This window comes from Rhamphochromis longiceps, linkage group LG22, assembly GCF_057381845.1.
Source record: "Rhamphochromis longiceps isolate RC_006_pf linkage group LG22, R_longiceps_female_GT1.1, whole genome shotgun sequence".
Lineage (NCBI taxonomy): Eukaryota > Metazoa > Chordata > Actinopteri > Cichliformes > Cichlidae > Rhamphochromis > Rhamphochromis longiceps.
Window position 1 is genome coordinate 12,319,213 of NC_140577.1, and position 20,238 is coordinate 12,339,450.

A 20,238-nucleotide genomic window follows, 5' to 3' on the forward strand; every position below is an offset into this window, starting at 1 on the left:
TAAGCATATGGCTGAAATTAGAAAAAAAAAATCAGCTTGTTTCTCTCCGTGCACACACACAGACACACACGGAGAAACAGGCACACTTTAGAAACACCATTCTGTTTGGCTGTTGTTTTTGTTGGTTTACGACCTAACCCCCCCCCCCCCCCCCCCCCCTTTACTGCTGAATTAACCGCAGAGGGGTGGGTGGCTGGGGCCATAGTGCCAGGGCTACGCTGGGCCAGAACAAAAAAAAGCCACAACACAAACTAACTCTTGGCAGAGGATGGAGAGGCAGTATTTTTCTAAAAACTGATTACCTTCGCTCTCCCCTGTGCTCCCTCTCACTTCCCCCCCCCCCGTCTGACACAAGCTGTTCCCTTGGCAGCTGTTTCGACAATGCAGATCCCCAAACGCGGGGGGTTGGCTGGAGTCTATACATGCGTGTATGCGCCCACACTGTGGGGATGGGTGGGTCACTAATTCAGGAACCCTCCACATGCAAATCAGCATGGAAACATGCCAGGCTTTTTCTCACTCAGACCCCGGGACGCTCAGGCCGAGCATGATGAGCACTCGACAGAAAACCCTGCTCTTTTTCAGAGGATCTGTCCTTCGTCATGTTTTTCCAGGTGTATGCTCTCCCAGTGAGCTGCGTTCACCCCACTAGTTACAGCAGAGTTTCCTACCATAATAGGGGTTATTCTCAAGACAAATTATACATAATCTTATTTTATAATCAATATATTGTGTTGAGAAACGCTATTAAAAGCAAAAGTACCTTTACCTAGGGTGTCATGGCAAGCCTCATTAGAGGATAAATGATACTTGTCTACATAAAACATAAGTCAAGTGTGGCAAGGGAGCCTGTGGGCAGGAAACAAACACATAATCCCTACTCTGTAATTGGGCAAATGAAAGATGTTGCCATTGGACAATGACACTGAAGCAGATGGCAAGAGAAAGGCGATGTAAACCTCCCAATACCCCTAGCTTGGCTTTCTCTTCTTTACAGTATTGCTCAAAAAAGGGAGAGAGAGAGACAGGCAGCATTTCAGCAACCCAGCAGATTGTCTGTCTCTTACATAAACACACACACCACCAAACGTGACTCTCTTGTCTCCCATCAAAGCACCTTTTCCCTCCAGGACCCCCCACTGAGCGCGCTCGGTAAGAGCCTGCCTTTGAGCCCCTAATGCACAGAAAATGAGATTAGGGTCGTCGATGTAAGCCTTGAATTACTCACGTTATGACTTGATTGGCCAATAATTTGATTGGAGTCAAATCTCTACTTCCCCTACTTCTTCAGATCCCATCTTCCCTGTCCCTCCTCTTCTCCCTCTTCTCCTTCTCCTCCTTTTCGCTGTCCCCCGCTTGCTTGAGGCAACGAGAAGCCGTCTTGCTGCCAGCTTTTAAACCAGTGAATGACCGAAACCATAAGGGTCGCAAAGACTTTTTAAACTACTTCACAAACAAATCAAAATATCATATTCTCTTATGTGCACAAGAATTAATGCGTTTTGTGTTACTCACACTCAGTACCTTTACTCAATAGTACTAACATTTTTAGCAAGACATAGAAACCTATTGCCAAGTCATGTTTTCTGGGTGTAATCTTTGAAACTACACTTGTCAATGCTGTGGCCAAGCAATCCCATGATACCTACAAAAGTCTCGAGCCATCCTTCATTCCTTCATAATTTGCCAGGAAAATAGGAAACAGGTGCAGTGATTTACAAGTGCAAACATGCATGGAAATATACTATATAAGGGAAAGAAGTTTGTACAATTCTAATGAGACTGAAAGTGAATGTATGATATGACCACCATCCTGAATGCTCTTATTCAAGCTTTCCTTCTAATTTCCTTAAGTAGTCTTCAGGAACAGATTTCCAGGATTCTTGAAGGACAATCAAAGCTCTTCTTTGAATACTGGCTAATTTTTTTTCTTTTCTCAGTCATGATGGCCCCACGCTGGTTCTATAATGTAGAGGTCCAAGCTCTGGGGAGGCCAATCAACGAGTGATAGTGTTGTACTGTGTGTTTTTTTCTATCCAGAAATGCTTTTTCTGCATCAGCAGTGTGTTTGGGATCATTTTCATGCTGAAAAATGAAGCTGTTGCTGATCAAATGCTTTCCTGATTGCACAGAATGCTGGATTAAAACCTCACGCTACTTTTCCGTGTTCATAATTTCATCGATTTTGACAAGATCTCAAAAGCCACAGAGCGTCCACTGTGCGTTACAAATGGCCGTAGACATCCCTATTGTACCTCTCTCCTGACCTGTATATGGTAGCTAAGTCTCACAGCTTGGGCTCAGTGAGACTGATCATTATTTGACACGGCAGCATCATTTGACTGGCAGTGCCTCCTTACTAGCTAGCTTGTCAAGGTTGCCTCTTCTTTGTCCTGACAGGTATGAGCTGTACGTACCCTGCTAATAAGGGAATACTGACTGTGTGTGTGTGGTTGAGTGGATGCTGAAGTGCAGACAAAAAACAGTGCTGCAAAAACATGTGGTACACAAAGCTCTGATTTGGACTAGCAGAGGCTTAGAAGGCCATCGAGATTTCTGTTTACAGATCCAATAAAGAATTTGTATAAAACATCAGAAGAAGATGTAAACTTCACAGTCAAAAAAGATCCCACGCATGAGGGGCAAAAGGGAAGGAAAGGAGGCATTAGAAGATCAACTGATGTGCAAACAGCCTGGGGTATATATTTAAGGGGTCTCCAGTCTGATTTCTTTGCATGGAGGAAAACGAGTCGATTCTGTTTGACTGGTAACTTCAAAATGAATCTGTAAAGAGTGTGTACTGCTCTGAAAATTAGCCTGGGAGACATCTTGTATCTATGTCACATACCACATGAAGGATGTGGATGGATGCTCCCTCCACTGAGCACATGGTTTAATCACATCCCCGGTTTTCCTCCCTTTTCTAGCTCATCTACCATTCTCAGTTTTAACTTTCTTCAGCTGTCATACTGGAGGAAATATTTGGAGGGAGGCAGCCATCTGCTATGAATCATACCATACTCTGAATCAAATGTAACAACACAGACTTGCAGCCATGTAAACACAGGCGAACGCACATGATGGCAGGAGACAAATTGCAGCTGCTGGTAGAAACAAAGATATCCCTGAGAGTTAAATGTTTTTGACGCATGTGAAAATCTATACCATCCACAAAGGCTAAAACGCATGCAAATAGGAAAAAAAAATCAAATATTTTGACATTCAGCATGCCAAAGAAGGGACGATGACATGCAATAAAAAAAGATCACCCGTGGCAGGAAGGAAAACCTTCAAGGAACTGCTGAGACATCTCTGAGAGCACTTTAAGACGATGTCAAGAAAGAGAGGTCGCCAGCTCGATCGTGCCATTTGATAACATGGGAACGACCGAAACGATAATGCAAAGATAAAACCGGCGATGGAGGCAAGATAAGTCTCAAACAACACAGCGGCACCACCAAGATGGGATCAAGAATATGGAGATAACACACACACGCACGCACACACAAAACCCAATACATCACAAACAAAGCACGACAAACCAGCACTCATGCCAAACATCAAGCATAGTGTAAGTGAAGGAGACAGAACAGCTGCTTTTATGGGTGGAGCGGAGGAACGAGAAACAGTGACAGACATAACAAAGACAAATGGAGAGAACAGGAGAGAGAGAAACCGACAACACAACAACACAAAGTCTGCACGCAGTCGCACAACACCCATCGCAATGCATGCAGGCAAAATATTGCCACCGTGCGTAAACAAAAGGGCAGTGGAGAATAGGGCTGGGCCATATCATACCGTTCACGGTAATACTGGTATAATGTTGGGCAACGATAAGAAAATGAAATATCGCGATAGAATATGGGTGAAACGCGCATGCGCAGTGCCTTTGTTTTCATACGCCCATGGTGGAAAAAGGCATGGCGGCGAGAATGAGAAGGGCGAAAGCGGATCGTTGAATGAAACAGATGAACCAGAATTCGTTTGTAAAAATGCTGCAACTTCATTGGTTTGGAACTGGTTTAGCTTTCGTCTATCAGATACACAACAAAGCACTATTTTTGGCAGCGCATGCTAGCGACGGCCGTATTTTGGAAAATATGGCACGCTTAAAATCAATCCTTTGATTTTTCTGAAAATTGACAGTGCCCCTTATAATCCCGTGTGCCTTATGTATGAATTCTGGTTGTGTTTATGACCTCGAAATGATTTTATATGGTACACGGCGCTCGAAAATCTGTCAAATGTTTTAGTACGACTTTGCTAAGCTACGAAGCCGCACCGCTTGATGGATCATTGCGGCTATCATAGGCAGGAGCCTCGCGGAGTGATACGTACTGCGCTTCAACATAATGTTACCGTATTGTGTGTGTATAACCTCTTTTTAAGTTTTGTGGCTACTCTACATGGTTACGCTGAGGATATGTCGGCCAATTTCCACTGGAAATGCCTTTTGGTTAAACTGTCAGCAAGGAATTTGCATTTGCACTGTTAAATTTTTATGTAACTTTAATGCACTTAAAAAACAGCTGCTTGTTTAAGTGAAAATACATTGATTTTTTTTTCTACTAATAAAGTTGTGGAGTTGTAAAGCATTTGTCTAGTGTCAATTATATCGTCAGTTATATCGTTATCGCAAATTTTCAAATGTATATCGTGATAAATATTTTTGGTCACATCGCCCATAAGGAATAACCTTAGTAATAAAACTATTAGTAAATCATTTGAAACAGGCTGGGAAAAAATGTGTGTGACTTTCTTTTGCCTGCTAGAGATCCTTGGAGTGGATTTTAGGAATGTGCTGATGTTTTGTTTTCGAGGTGAGACATTGAAGGAGAGGTAATGATCTGAAATCACCTCAGAGAGGGTTAAGACACCCGTGTGCCATACATCTACCTGTCCCATCTCAATTTCTGTCTCTGAAGTGCTGACCATCTCTTATTTCATCCAGACCCTGGAGAAAACTGCAGGTAAAAGATCATTTGCTCCACCCGTCCTTAAGCTGTATTTCTCTTCTTTCTTCCTGTTCCAGTGTGTGTACATACACGATATGTCTGTACTAGTCCTGAGGTCTTAAGGGCAAGTCCCCTGTTGAGCTTCAGTTTTTTTTTCTAAAGATGCTTTACTTTTCAGTCGATCAAGAAAGAGCAAAGATAAAAGATATGAAAAATAACCAAAAATAAAAGCACAATCACACGTGTTTCATATATTGATGCGAAACGGCATTACCGCCGCAACTTGCAAGGAAACGTTCACACAAGAGGACTCATGGGAGCCGAGCCAGTGAGATGAAAAGGACGGAGGAAACAAAAAAGGACTCCTTGCTCTGGTTTTTCCTTTTCCTCATTAGGCAGAATGAGCGACTGTGTTGGTGTCAGAGAGCTGGTTCATCAACTGCAGCCCTGATCTGCCCTGATCTGCCCTGGCTGGACTCACGGCTCCCCTTCTACTACAGACCTCTCACATATGATTGAAGCCGCTGGAAATGGAAACAGTCAGTGTAATTTAACATCGCATACCCGTAGAATTCATTAAAGAGGGACATAGAGAGGGAAGCAGTGAGCAAGACGAGGCGCTATGGAAGGATAAAGGAAGGATAAAAGAGATGAGTCTTAATAAAGAAAGTGGAGGATGATGGTTTGAGGACAGCTGGTTAAAGAAAAGAAAGAGGCGTGTCTGATGTTATTCTTTTTAAACTGAAAAGAGGCAGTGAGGGAAATAAAGCTAAGCTATCGCATCCATCTGTAAAAACTAAACTGATCACCTAATCATTGCTGGGAAGCCTATAGATAAGAGGCCGTGAAAATATTAGCGCTGTCCATTTTTCTTTTGCAAATGTACTATATACAACATCCCGCACCTCCAAGTGTCATTGGTCTCTCTGTAATTGAACCCCAGTTTTTCCTGGCAGTTCTGTTTCAGAGTTAACACCGATGGAGTCTCTAATCTGACTGACTGTGTTTCAGCCCCCAAACCTGCTATTAAATATGACTTATGCAAAGTGACGCTCGGTGCGACTGGAATGCGAACTCACACAAGCGTGCAACTGGATATAAGCAGTTCAAGTTGGCATACGGACTTCTGCAGCTGCAGTGGTCATTAATCAAATGCCATTTTCTGGTAAATTAAAGATGAATTTAAGGTGCTGTGTTTTCATATAGTCACTCTTTATGTTTGACTAAGTAGCAAAGATCTATTTAATTTAGTATATTCTTCTGGTATTTTTGAGTTTTTACTTCTAAGTTTTTTTTCCATTGTTTTTGCTTCATAGTTTGAACACCCCCCCCCCCCCCCTCCCTAAAAATGCAATGTACTGTTTCAACACCATGTTTGTTAGCCTGCATCGTGTACTAAATATTCGCCAGTAATGCAGATCTTGCAGATTTACATTAGCATGGTGAACACATGAATAAACAAATCGTTAAAAAAAGCCCCAGTGTTTGCTCGTAGCTGTACAGCAGGAAATTGTGCAAATGATGCAGAAGCCTACTTATTGTCTTTTCTGTGTGAATTTACTGAGTGATCTTGGAGGGAGGGTAAAATATGAAATTCTGCTGGAGGTATGCATACTATGTGACTCGATCAATGCACACTCAAGAGTACAGTGCATTCTGTGGAATTACACACATACCTTACTTTTTACACGTTCTCTGTGTGAACAATCATTGTACTTCATCATTCAGAGTTTTGTGCTTTGAAAAAAACCCACCGTGCAATAGTAAAACCTGAAGCTTAGTGGTTTTAGTGCACTGTAATGTATGATTTCAAACAATACTTCCCGTGAAAAATCCTGTGAAGTGCGCTTTTTGTAGCATATCATATACAGTTGTGCAGAGGTATCAAAGATTTCCAAAACACAAAATCTTAAGAAAAGCAGCGGTAGCATTGGATGTAGGAACAGAGGGACTGTAGAGGTAGTGGTATATAGGGAGGACTCGGGGTGGCTGGCATTGAGGAATCTAATCCTCGAGTTAATTGGTATGACTGATGAAGACAAATTGAAATAGGTCAGCTGAATCAGGGGAGAGACGAAGGGTGGAAGAGAGGCCAGAGTGTCTACATTTACATACACAAAATGCACTCTTTGCCTTTTGTGTATGTACACAGTTAATGGCACTCAGTATCACCCTAATATTACCATTTACACACAGGCTTGTTTGACCTGAGTGATGGAAGCCTCACTCTTTAGTTCCTTTGTAACCAAGTATTAGTGTTAAACAGAGCATCTTCTAGAAAATCAAACTTTTCTTTTATACGCAGTACAGCAGATGTACAATGAGCGTCTAGTGTGAAATAACCACAGTGAACATATTCTTTAAATGATCAGCATCAAATTGGAAATATTATTAGGTGCATATTGTTATCGTAGTCAAATATGAGTGTGCATGTAAGCTTTGTGGGAAGAAGCACACTGTTAAAAAGTAGAGTGAGCAGATTGTGAAGCATGTTTAGAAGTTATTTAGTTAAATCCCACTTAAGCCCATAGCTGTGGGAAATTAGTTAAAGAATGCACCAAACATTCTTGGTGAAAGCTTTGCTTGAAACTCAAGCTGCACCATTGATTTTCCAATATTCACCACTATTCGCAGGTTATCTTCTCAGGGCCAGCTGCGTAAATGAATGCAAAGCGTTTCACCTGGTCTATGTGTCAGTGTTGAGCGTGGAAGCCCAGTCCTTTGAACGTCGTCTCTGCGGGCCCGCTAATTGAGCCAGATCAATTCACAGAGACACCGAGCAGGTTGGCACAGTTGCCACATCAAAGAGATTCTAATAACTGCACACTGTGGCCATTACCAGACCTGAAAAAGCCATATTTATGTTTGCTTCAAAGGAAGCATGGCAGCATTGAGCGTACTGAGAATGCAAGCCTTTACTATTCTTTATTAAGGCTACAATTTAGACACAAGGCCATTTTGGAGCAATTTGGGAACAGAACAAGCTGCTATTTATACACACATAAATACAACCACTGCAAATTGTACTTTAATTAGACCCACTTTTGTAGTGAGAGTGGAAACCAATAAAAAATAACCCAATGACAGACTGATATTCTTAAGAAAAAATGGCAGTAATTCCCAAATGATTCCTCAGTATCTGTGTCATCTTTCATGTAGCAGCAGGCATATACTGTACTACTCTAGTACTGCTGGAATGTTGGTGTTTTTCCCTTAGTGTACACCAGTTCCAAACTTGCAAATCCAGCAGGTATTTTTGAGTATTGTATGTATGAATGTAGGGCAAACTAAACTAGTGAAATAACATGCTTCAATAAGCTACCAATACATTACGATGCAAAAATTATGAAGTAATTGTGTTTTATATAAATTAAAGCAAGTCTTTTTGTGCAGTAACAGTTGATTTGTACATTATTTGTATTCCGATAATCAAACCCAACCGAATTGCAGCAGAGACTCCATCCAAAGACTGCAGGCAACCAGAATCAGGGGTTTTACCGCAGGCTATCAGGCCAACAAAGACTCTCACACTGAGACATGAGCAAATCTTGTGAGCCCTGAAGATCTCAGTCTTGCCATTTTGGCACAGGAAGGGCATAAGCATGTATAAGAACCGGTGTCAGCTTCAGGTGAGTAGAGATGAGTCAATGCGAGTATACGAGTATGTGTTCGTAGTACTGCTCGATCTCTGCAGTAGGCGTATACAGCTTTAGTAAGCCCCGAGGGGAACACATGTATCAGTCACCACCTACTCCGCTTAAACCAAGGCTTTGTTACGCAGTGCTCAAGTGAGTTTCTAACATTATTCATGCTTTCATTTACACAGCTGGCTGCTAGTTTCGGCAACATATAAAAGTGGAGTAGGTGGGAGAGGACTCGGCATCTCTCGGTGCATCGCTTTCTCCCGCACCTCTCTGCCTGGTTAAATGACAAGTTTGTAACTTTGTTCATTTGCACTCGTCTAAATCCGGCTGTATGGAGGCGACATTATGAGAGACAGCGATCTCATTCTCACCATCCAGCACTTTCTGCAGTTTCTCCGGCTTTTTTTGTTTCTCTCTTAATTCCATTATTCTGATAATCTTTCCTACCTTTTAAAGTTGTGGGTTTTTTTTTATTTTTACTTGAGCTCTTATTGATTTCTACTTAGTCTCTATTTCTCATTTTCTCTCATGCTCGCAGCTCGGCACGTCTCCGCACTGCTCTGCAAAATAATTTACCGCATGCAGCGCTCCCGTGGATGATTGAAGCGTAATTAGACGGCAGAGACAGTGGAAGCCAACAGAGGTGCTTCGGAGCCAGTGCTCGTCAGATGGTCCGTCTCACTCTCACTGGCTTTGCCCTTCAAAAGTATCACTTCTGCAGGAAAAACGAGAGGGGGGTGGTGTGCTGAGCCACAGTGGTGCTAACTACAGCTTATAAAAAAGTTGTACCTTAGCAAATCCAGCTCTTTCTTTTTAGGAGTTATATTATCTCCCTACACTGCATATTTCAACAGGTGTCAACATATTTCTTCATTCACGTCATTCTAGTGTAGGCCAATTACAAAAATGAAAAAGAAAAAGAGTCAAAATCATCATGGAAAAAGATTATTTAAATTGTCAGGCATTTTCAGTAAATCAGCAGAAACGCAGCACAACTTTAGAGAACTTAATTATTTTAAAGTGGACATATGCAAATTTCAGCACTATATTTTTTATTTGGGACAAGTACCCCTGCATGATTCATAACTCGTTTTTTCTTCCAATCTGAAGCTTTCAGCTTTTCAGCTGGGCCTGTGCTAGAAACATATTAGCTCTGACCACTTTAAGGCCATTCCTAAAAGCAAAATTCCTTCAGATTGGATGATATTATATATACATGCCAAGGGGCAGCACCTCATCTACTACTCTCTCCTTAGTATCATACAATGAGTAACAATGAGTAAGTGTACTTGTGAAGTATATATGTCAAACCAAGGGAAAAATGAATACCATCAGGACTAGAGATGCACCAATTGACCAGCGAGGAACAGGAATCGTCCCTTTTCCTGTTTTCGGCATGGACCGGTGACCGACTCGTCAGCACTATGTATGCCCAATTATGAGCCAGTGGCTTAAATGCATGCACAACACATACACAGCACAGACAAACTGACATGCATAGACTAACAGATACATGCTAACATGTTGTAGTGTGGAGGCTCTTCGCTGTGAGCGATGCAAAATTCCCAAAAGCAAAACACGGCTGGGAATAACCATGAAAGTGTAACAACAAAACTAAATCACCTTCACCTGGTTGGACACAGACATTAAAGAAACTTTAAAGTGGCTAAAGTTATCCAGAGCTCAGCCACAAGTCAGCAGCCTCGGTATGAGCAAAGGATCAAAGCAGTTATCTAGTGAAGTTATAAGCACACTGGAAAGTATCTGACATTTGTTTTGTGACATAAAATTTTTTGCTCCTACTTTTGTTAGATAAGGTAAAAAAGGTCAAGTAAAGGTGGATGTACAGCAATTCATTTACTGTTAATTATTTGTACCTCTTTGTATTAGCAGAGGACTTTATTTTCACCTTGGAAGTTTAACTTCCTTTATTATGACAATAATAAAATAAGTTTGCATAGAAGAAAATGTGTTTTTGTTTGCACACCCCATCCTCTATAGCTCTTAGAAAGTAAACTGGAATCATCAAAAATCGGCATCAGGAGGTCACACAGAAAAAAAACAAACTGGAAATTGGAATCGGCCATGAAAATTGCAATCAGTGCATCTATAATCAAGAGTCTACTAAAATGTTATTCTGCTGTTGCCAAAAAACATCCTTTTATTGTTGGTTATTTCTGTGCTGGGTGTATTAAATGCCTAATACAATTCAAGTATGCTGTTTTGTGCACATTTTTATACACATATGTTGACTAGACTACTGGTGTAGTTTGACCTTGTGGTTGTGTTGTGCTTTATAAATGAAAAAAAAAGAAGGTAGAAACTGAGTATTCAAGGTGAAGTAAAGCCTCAGTTCTTGTCTCACAAGGATTGTTTTTATACACTGTATGTTTTTAATATGGACATCTGGCAATTCAAATTCAACATGCACTGGGATTAAGGTTAAGGTAAACATTGGCAACAGTAAGGTGGGCCAACATAATGTTGAAGTGGTCATATCATACTTTCAGGGAGATGACAATTAGTGAGGAAAGAAAGGGACATTTGCAGGAAATCAGTCTAAACCTACAGGTTATGGCGATGTCCAAACTATACTTATGTGCTGACAAGAATCCTTTACAGCCATAAAATTTGAGCACAACACTATGTAAGAAAACGAGGTGCTGTGAGGGACTATAATCATAAGGATGTCTCAGTTGATGGCAGCTTCCGGGGGAAAATGCTGATCACCACACTGACACCATATGTTTTGTGAACAAATGCTGAGGTGGATGTCAGAGGGGAAATGGCACTGCATTCAAGGTGGAGAACAGCGAGGTGAATGATGCTGCTGAGTGAGCACCTGTATCCCCAAAGTCTTTGCAATTATCCTTCGGTATACACAATGCACTGCATTCCAGCTGCATTTTCTCCAGATTTAACCGATGCTGGCTAGGCCTGCTAGGCTAGCTGTTGTCAGTAACCAACTGTGAGAGCGCAGTCAAGTCCCTTTGATTATCATACAGAGGTCACCCTGTGTTGAGCTGAACGGTGGTGTCCTGGGTGCCAGTGGAGCTGAGACATCAGAGAAGTCACCTTTAAAGGATAATAAGAAAGTCTGCTGACTGACTGCAGACCACCCATAGGGGGATCCGTGCATTTCACATGACTATAAATGTGATATTGACAGAAAACCTTCCCCGGGAGAGAGAAAGAAAAAGACAGTGGAGGAGACAGAGCAAGCGAAAGGCAGTGAAAGCGAGAATGCATGAGAGGGAGAGAGGGAACGAGCAGGAGGACTGAACACTCCGGTTCATTTCACACCGTTAAACCATCTGAAGCATTCGCCAGTGACTACTGGTTGAAGGGCCGGTGTGTGCACTGCGTTATCATAAACATTTGGGATTCACTTCATGGAGGCACTTTAATGATGCTTTTAGCATAATTTCCCCTCTGTAACGTGAAGGGCAAGTAGCGCCTTTCTGTCTGCCTGCAGCTTCTGCGAACCTTATAAATATCGGCTATTTAAACAAGGGTAAGGATGGAGATGCTATTCACAAAGTCTTCATCCCCACTATTTAAATTCTCTAATATGAACACCATTGTTTAGTTTTGACACTTTTGACACTATGTATACTATTCTCACATAATGCATGTATATTTATTTGTATCAGACAATGTCTAGCAAGATCCAAAGTTCATATAACAATTAGCTATAGAAAGTTGGGTGAACCTGGTTAGCCTCCATAGGGTGTCAGAGTTGTTTTTTTCTAATTCTAGGTTGTCCATGCCGAGAGGAACGAGTCAAAAAAAAAGAAAAAGAAGAAAATACAAAAAGGACAGCTTTGTTTTCATCCGGGCTGTTATCAGCAGAAGCCGACTGGAGCGAGAATAGGGAGGGATGATTTCCATAAAGACTGGCTGTTGTCTGAAAGCAAGCAGCTGTCAGGCGGAATTACCTCTCCGACACAGACACCACAATCGAGGGTGCCCTTCCCATAATTCAGTCTGATTGGCTCAAGGGGAAAATGGCAGCCTGTGGAGAGTGAGGCGAGCGGCTGGTTGACAGGTTTGCATCTGCGAAGCTAGACGCGGCGTTTACCTGTTATCATTCTGTCTGCTCGATGTGTCGGTTTTCTCAGTTTGGAAAGCTACCTGAACAAAGTGGCACGGAGAATAGAGTCTATGGTGCCAGGAGGCAAGTGCGTGCCTACAAACCGTATTACACACATGCACAAAACACGAACACACTTACCCTAGTGAATCCTATTAAGGTCTCCTGTTAGAACACTATGTTAAGATTTACCAGATTTTCCCACCTTAATTTATATAAAGTCATACTGCCTATATGAATGTTTTAATACTTCTTTAGTGATGTCATACACGCGCCTGTTAATGACAATGTAAAAAGTACATTTTATGTACACATCACACTAATCTATACAATTTTTTTAAAGCAGCATAAAAGCGCCTCTTATTTAAAAACATGTTATTTATATAAGCAGTCATCTGTGCCTACCTCTACTGATAAATAAGAAAACTAATACATTTTGGTTAATACTTATTCATCCCTTTCACCTTTTTGCTAAGAGTTCTAGTACCATGAAAAAGACTTGAACCAAGCTACATTGTTTTAGATTTTGCTCAGTATTTCTCCAGCCTTTCTGAAGTTCTTTTAAAGCTTTTCTTTGAACATTAGCAGGTTTTTTACTCATATACATATATGTATATATATATGTTCGTTAAGCAACTTAAACCCGACTCATTCGAGATTACAAAAGGCACTTAAATCAAAGGATGAGACAGTTTTATAACAGAAAATTTAGCAAAGAACCAATTTAAAAATTGTATATGTAGGAACTTTGTTGCTAGTAGTCTGTCACACAAAAAACCCAATTTCCTCTCAATTATGCCAGAAATGCCAATGATAACACAAACTGACAGACATAAAATAGTATTTTTGAAACAAGATTTACAAAGATATCTAAGCTGAAAATTTGGTGTTTTGTGGCATTGTGTGCAGTGTGTCCTTAAGAAATTTAAGAAATCGGACAAATGAAGAACAAAAGAAGAGTCTATTGTGCCAGGAGGTAGGTGCAGATGAAAAGGATCTGACAGTCATGTTCTTAAGAAATGGGATAAAATTCAACAAACCCACGACACACCTGCTGTACTTATGGATGTGAAGATCTTTATTCAAAGAGCATAGCTAGAACAGAGACGCTTGACTAGTTAGAAAGCAAAATGCTAAAGTGCCTGTTCCAGATTTAGAAATACACCCCACGTTTTTTTTCATTTCTCAGTCTTAGATGAAGCCAGTCGGTCGTTTTCACAACTCTTTATACTAAAGTGAGCTTATCCCCCGTCATTCAACTCTTTGTACGCAAAGACAAGGTGATAAGGTTAATAAGGTATAACGTGTGTTTTACAAAATGTAATTTTCCATTTTAGATGAAATGACAGGCATCCTAGTTTAAATTAAAAATTAGTTACAATTATATAAAAAAATGTTACAAAATGATGCAAAAAATGTGTAATTCAGGGAATGTAGTGCAGACAAACATGCACATAATAATACACTGTCACATTCAAACACACACACACACACACACACACACACACACACACACACACACACACACACACACACACACACACACACGTACTCCACACCTATGTTAAGTGCTCTTATCTGTGACTTGTGTAGAGGTGAGTGACAGGAAGGGATGCACGGGGGGGGAAGTGTCCTTTAGGTGTCTTAATTATGGCTCCTCTCCTCCCTCTCGCTGTCACCATCCCCAGGGGAGGGCAAAACAAAAGGAAGGTAACGTTTCATCTCTACTGCCTTGGTATTTCAAATTCCAAGGGGAGTAAGAGGAGAGAGACAGCGGGCTGCTTCACTGGCGGAAGAAGAGGAAATCAAGTGATCCTTTGCCTTTCTCTCCATTTCTTGCCTGGTTTGCAGCTGTGTTTAAAATAAGGCACCTTAATAAAAGTGTTTTAATGGCATCAAGGCAGGAAAAAAGGTGCAACTTGATTACTGTGACAGTTTTATTTAATGAGCTCAAAGCCTCTGGCTCCGACTTGCGATTCGTTTATTACTTTGTTGTGGAGTGACAAAATGGAGCAGAGGGAGCGAGAGAACGAGGCTGGATGTTCTTATTGTGGAAGCCATCCACGGCGTTAGCAGTAGTCTTTCTGATTTGCACCCTCCTCGGTGCTCACCTGTATTTTCATCCGTTCCCGCTGCGGGAATGCTACTCGGCATGACAGAACGAGCGGGAGGAGGGTGGGGTGTGAGAGACACCTTGACAGGTAGGCAGACACAAAGATAACACGCTGTTAATTATTGATGGAGGAAAAACTGCTCATTGGATGTCTCGAAGGGCAACACTTGGTGGATGTGAATACAAATGTGTGTGTCTGTCTGTATATTTGTGTGTGCAGGAGAACCAAAAAAACAAAACAAAACCCAAAACAATGCTGAGAGAAAACGGCACTAAGCAAAAGAAATGGTGAGGGGCTAGGCTGGAAGTGTTGGGTGAGGAGTCGATAGAGTGATGGCAGTGATACCTGGTAAAGACACATTAGCGAGATACAGAGGGAGTCTATAAAAGCAAACTACTACTTAATGTCCCTCACAAGTGTGATAAAAGCATAGAGCTGCAGCAGAGAACGCTGGTCTTACCATTTGTGCGAACAGAACAAGGGAGCACTCAAAAAAATCAGCTATTATACACAAATGCTAATAGAAAATGATTTTGAGAATGTGTTTGCGGCAAGATTTCTATAAAGGTCAGCTCTTTTGTTTTGGGACACGAGCCCCCTCTCATGAAAATATTGACTGAGAGAAGGGGAGCAATGCAAAAAGTGGTCTTAAAATGTGATGGACAAAGAGCATGGTTTCTTATCAGTATTCAGAGAGCTTGCCCTCTTATAAATATTGGAAGAAGGACACTGGTGGGGAAAGGAAACGGGCAAATGGCGCATTTGAGAAATGGCACACCTGAGCACCACACGGAATATCATCTCCTCCTGTCAGATCTCATCCCATTTGATCAAAATAATTGCCACCTTCATCGTTACCATCAATTCTGTCATCTTCACCGGAGCCATTGCCGCTCCCCATCTCATCAGGTCTTCTTCGGTTTCGAGGGTGGGAGGGGGGGATTTTTGGATTGGATCAAATGCACGCCATCTCGTCTCAAGAAAAATCACTCAAGGTGCACCCTCAAATAGTCATCAGCATATTTATTGTTTCAGTGCTACTGACATTTTTCTTCACCTATTAAGGTATTCTGACGTTAACAAATGTTTGACGGGTACAAGAATAGCCGGGTTAAGTCAGGCAGGCTTGTCTGTCATAGATGTCCGGAGAGAGGGCCCTGCTGTGCCTTCTAATATGGTGACTCTCAGAGCAGTCAACAGGGAAATGAAGAAAATTAGAGAACAAAAATGGGAAAAGAACAGTATGATCACTGCCTGAGGGTTGCCAAACACCAAACAATATCTCTGAAATGCATTTCCCGGTAAAACGGCTCTTCTGTCAGACAGCCAAATGCCCAACAATAAATATGCAACCACAGTGTTGACATAAAATACAAGATTGTATAGGAAATTGGTGAATAAGATCATACCCTGGCAGTGTGCAGTTTCCTCTAAGCTACACCTCTCCACATATGCCTATCAACCTGTCTCCATTGTACAACTCACTAGGGCCCTTTTTGTACTACTCAAACAGCTTGTCTCATCTGCTTCCACTTTAGCAGGCTAATAACACTCGACAACGTAGCACAAGCGACTAGTCAAACCTCAGTTAGAGAGGGGCCAGCTCACTAACTGGAAACCACAAGTGCCATGGAGTGCTGTAATCCAGCACATACTGTATGCATACTGTCAAACACAACACAAAAAGCCCACATAACCACAGGAAAGAAGTGATCCACAATTTCACGTATCTTGTGCTAGACTCCAGTTTCAGCATCAGTAAGATAACAGAGACATACATGCACCAGTGTCACTTCCCAAGTTGTTGTCTAATGGCACTCAAATGCAGTTTGAGGCCCACATTTAGGAGTCTCTCTTCAAGATAAAAAGTCCTTCATGGCAAACTTGTTAAGTTTGTTAAATGTGCAATACTAAACACCTGGCAGGAGCTGAATGAGCAAAAACGAAAAATTGCTAAAGATAATGCACGAGGAAGTGAGGACGCCAACTTGTTTTTAGACACTCCTTACCTTGGCCATTTGGGCCTGCACCCCAGTGGCTTTGAGAGATGACACAGCCTTCTGTGCTGCAGCTGGGCTGTCGAAGTCCACAAAGCCATATCCTGGAGACAGAAAGGAGGAGAAGGGGAGAAGGAGAGGAAGAAAAAAAGACATTAGTTAAGAAAAAAATTAAGGCAGATGACTAACAAGGAGAATGACAGGCACTTGGTAATTGTAGCAGTAATAGGTTGGTAACATGACTACAGAGGCTGCCAGTTCTCATATCTAGTGAGCACTACATTGTTTGATAATTAGCGACACTGACGTTCATAGGGGGATGCTATGCATCTTAATTAGTAGCATGGACGAGCGATTTAGTAATAACAAAACCCGGCACCCTGCCCACCTCCACCTCCGCACATACGTAGTCTGATACACTGCATGCATGCGTAAACGCGCAGATATACACACTCGAATAAGACAACCGGTATCGTAAGAATAAGGGAACATCACTGTTTGTCAGTTTGTTGTTTAATGATAACCCATATGCATTCAGTTCATTAAGTAGGTTAATTAAAGTAATGGTTATTTATGAAAGGCTTGTGATTTAAAATCAATGATTAAAGGATATTACACACACTATACACTCACATACACGCGGAGATGTGTCAATTAATTCTTCAAAACGTCACGTTTCACTTGTTCAGCCTTTTGATTTCTGGAGGCTGTGAAGCTGGCTGGCCCACATCGTGTTCCTCAACACCCGGCATATTAACACAACCCCATTTCACAGCCTCCATAATCCTCTCCCCGGTAACAAATCTCTCAAAGGTTGACAGCATACCAAAGCTGCTGCCATTTCTCCTTCTCTTTCTTCAACTCCATCTCTCTCACATAGACATAAAGACACACTATTTCTTACAATTTAGCTTTTCTGTTCATCTTCTTACACTTTTCCTCCGTCCTTTTCTTTCCCTAACACACTTTCTGTCTCTCGCTTTCTCTCTCTCTCTCGCATATTTTTCTGACATTAACAGCCACAAGGCCCCATCTGGAAATTCATCAGCGGCGGAAAGCGGGGGGAATGAAATCTGTGGCTGTGATTTATGAGTTATTGTGATCTCGACGTTCTCCGGTATGTATCGGCGACGGGGGTCACATCTGTGTTAATTAAAATTTGGTGGCGGATTAAAAGCAGTCAATGGTGCCCTCTGATCCACTGTTTCAGAAGGAAAGTGTAATTAGAAAAGGATAATGCCTGTGAGATGGTGGGGCTGCGGAGGGGTTTGGGGGTGGGGACTTGGCATTGCGGTTACCCCATCAACTTACCATCAATCATACAATCATACATGTTCTTTACTCCAACGCCTTATTTTCTCACCCCGTGTGTGCCCGTGTGCAGCTTTATGCGAGCATCTCACTTTCCCGATTATTTGAGGTGCGCGTCTGCGGCGGTAGCGACGACTGGGGGTAAGGGGGTTGGGGTCACTTTCCTGTCGGGCGGCGGCAAACGAGTGTGGAGTAATGTGAAAATCATAACTAGAGGTGGAAGAGAAATCGAGCGCGAGGACTGATTAATGGCCAGCTGTTAGAGTGAGGCTGCGTTTAATTGTGGAAATATGAAGAGCCGGAATGAGAAGTCCACAGGCGATATTAAGAGAAACCAGTCATTTTCTTAAAAATAAATGCAATCAAGGACTATTTTTCCAAGTAGCCGCAGTGCACTCACCCATTGTTATATTAGCAAACGTATAATTTTGAAATTTTAATCCGTATTTAAAGAGAGCCCAGCTGAGCTTTAAAAATATATTTAATTGAGGGTTTTGGCTTAACCAATTACAAAAAGACATAAAAAATAAAAATCTTTCCTTCCTGTCTTCAGTGATATTTACCCATGCAGATATTTGTATTGACCTGATTAAGAGACAACTATCTGACCTCCCAGTTCCACTGGATTCCAGTGATTATTTGCTGTTGTGAAACAGACATTAATGCGTATTTTCAGACACAGCATACAAAATCAGTGTGCCTTCATATATCTCCACAGTGTACAACACAGGTCTATAAACCTTTACTATATATTATATAGGTATAAAAACACAATTTTCTCCAAATATCTTCTTCTTGGGTGCTGCACAAAAAGCAGACCCATAATCACAACAATCCAAACAGACTGCTGTGTATGCTTTGTGGATTTATTATTATGTATTACATTTCAGAAAGGCAAACTGAATTTTCTTTAGACTCTTTCACTCCATACTGACAAACATCAAACAGCGTAGCCTTCTTATTGCACGCACCTCGTGGAGACAACTTGAAAAGAATTCCCATCAAGTGAATTTCTGATGCTGAGTGACATCTGTGTCTCTCATGGAAGCACCTACACTGGTTATGAGAGTAAACTCATTATTTATTAAGAGTATTCCCTTGAACATATCACACCCATGTTCCTCTGTAACTGTCTGAAAAGGCCTTTGAAATGCTTAAATGCTATTTTCATTACTGTGAGTGCCAAAAATAAAATTTCATTTGGCATCTCTGGTCATTTGGGTAAACAGACCCTTTAAATGTTTGCAGATTCTACAAATTAACACTTTAAAAAATGTATTACGAGCACATTTAGAGAACTACATATTATGTTATCGAGGTCCTCAGGGCGATGGCTTATTTTCTTTAACAATCAGAAACCAGAATATTTAAATCGTGGATACTTTGAACCCCCAATTACAAATTTAATATTTACCCGACTACCACCTGGAGTGCACTTATCAAACTTGGATGAGGATTTCAGAGATTGCTGACCTACATTCAAATCTCTCTAAACCGAGAGAGAAGCGGGAGAAAGGTGGAGGCAAGTGAAAAGGTGTGTAGAGAAGAAAGGCAGACTGAGGAAGGGGGTGATTTCAGGTCAGTCAAATACACTCAAAAAGCCTGAATTGACACTCAGTAAAAGATCCAGTTTGCTCTTCCAATGTGAAGTTACTGCAGCTGATATTCGTATAATGATTCTGTAATGTGGAATGTTTGAACTGTAGCCACAGGGTAAAAAGAGTTAAAGGCTTTTTTTGTTGAAAAGGAAAATAATAATTGAGAGATACAGAGACATTTTAAGACTATTTGTGCTTTTATCGGGCTGAATGGTTATAGAGGTTATAGAAAGCCTGAGTCTTTCAGTTTTTGTATAGATATATGAGCTCTTTTGTTGGAGTTTTAAAAGTCTAGAGTTAAGCAATAAGTCATAAAGAAACAATTTATACATTATGTTTCTACTATGAATTTAGATTCATGATTTATCTGTTACTACATATGCTTTGTTATATACTTGTGTAAGGAAATATTCAATGAATTCCTCATTAGATATAATATATTTTGAACTGAAAAGAACATATAATTGTTTGGGATATAAACATATAATTTAGTGCCTCATACTGTACCTTATTAGGCTAAATG

At 41.2% G+C, this 20,238-nt stretch overlaps 1 protein-coding gene across 3 annotated transcripts in view; it reads right to left on the reverse strand.

Moving 5' to 3' along the window:
* The window catches only part of LOC146643618 (RNA-binding motif, single-stranded-interacting protein 3), a 313,547-nt gene that overhangs the window by 115,728 nt on the left and 177,581 nt on the right, over window positions 1–20,238 (reverse strand). For all 3 annotated transcript variants that reach the window (XM_085395367.1, XM_085395368.1, XM_085395370.1), the window contains one exon: window positions 16,819–16,910. In XM_085395367.1, the coding sequence (XP_085251493.1) occupies window positions 16,819–16,910 (92 nt within the window). The remainder of the gene's footprint in view (window positions 1–16,818; window positions 16,911–20,238) is intronic.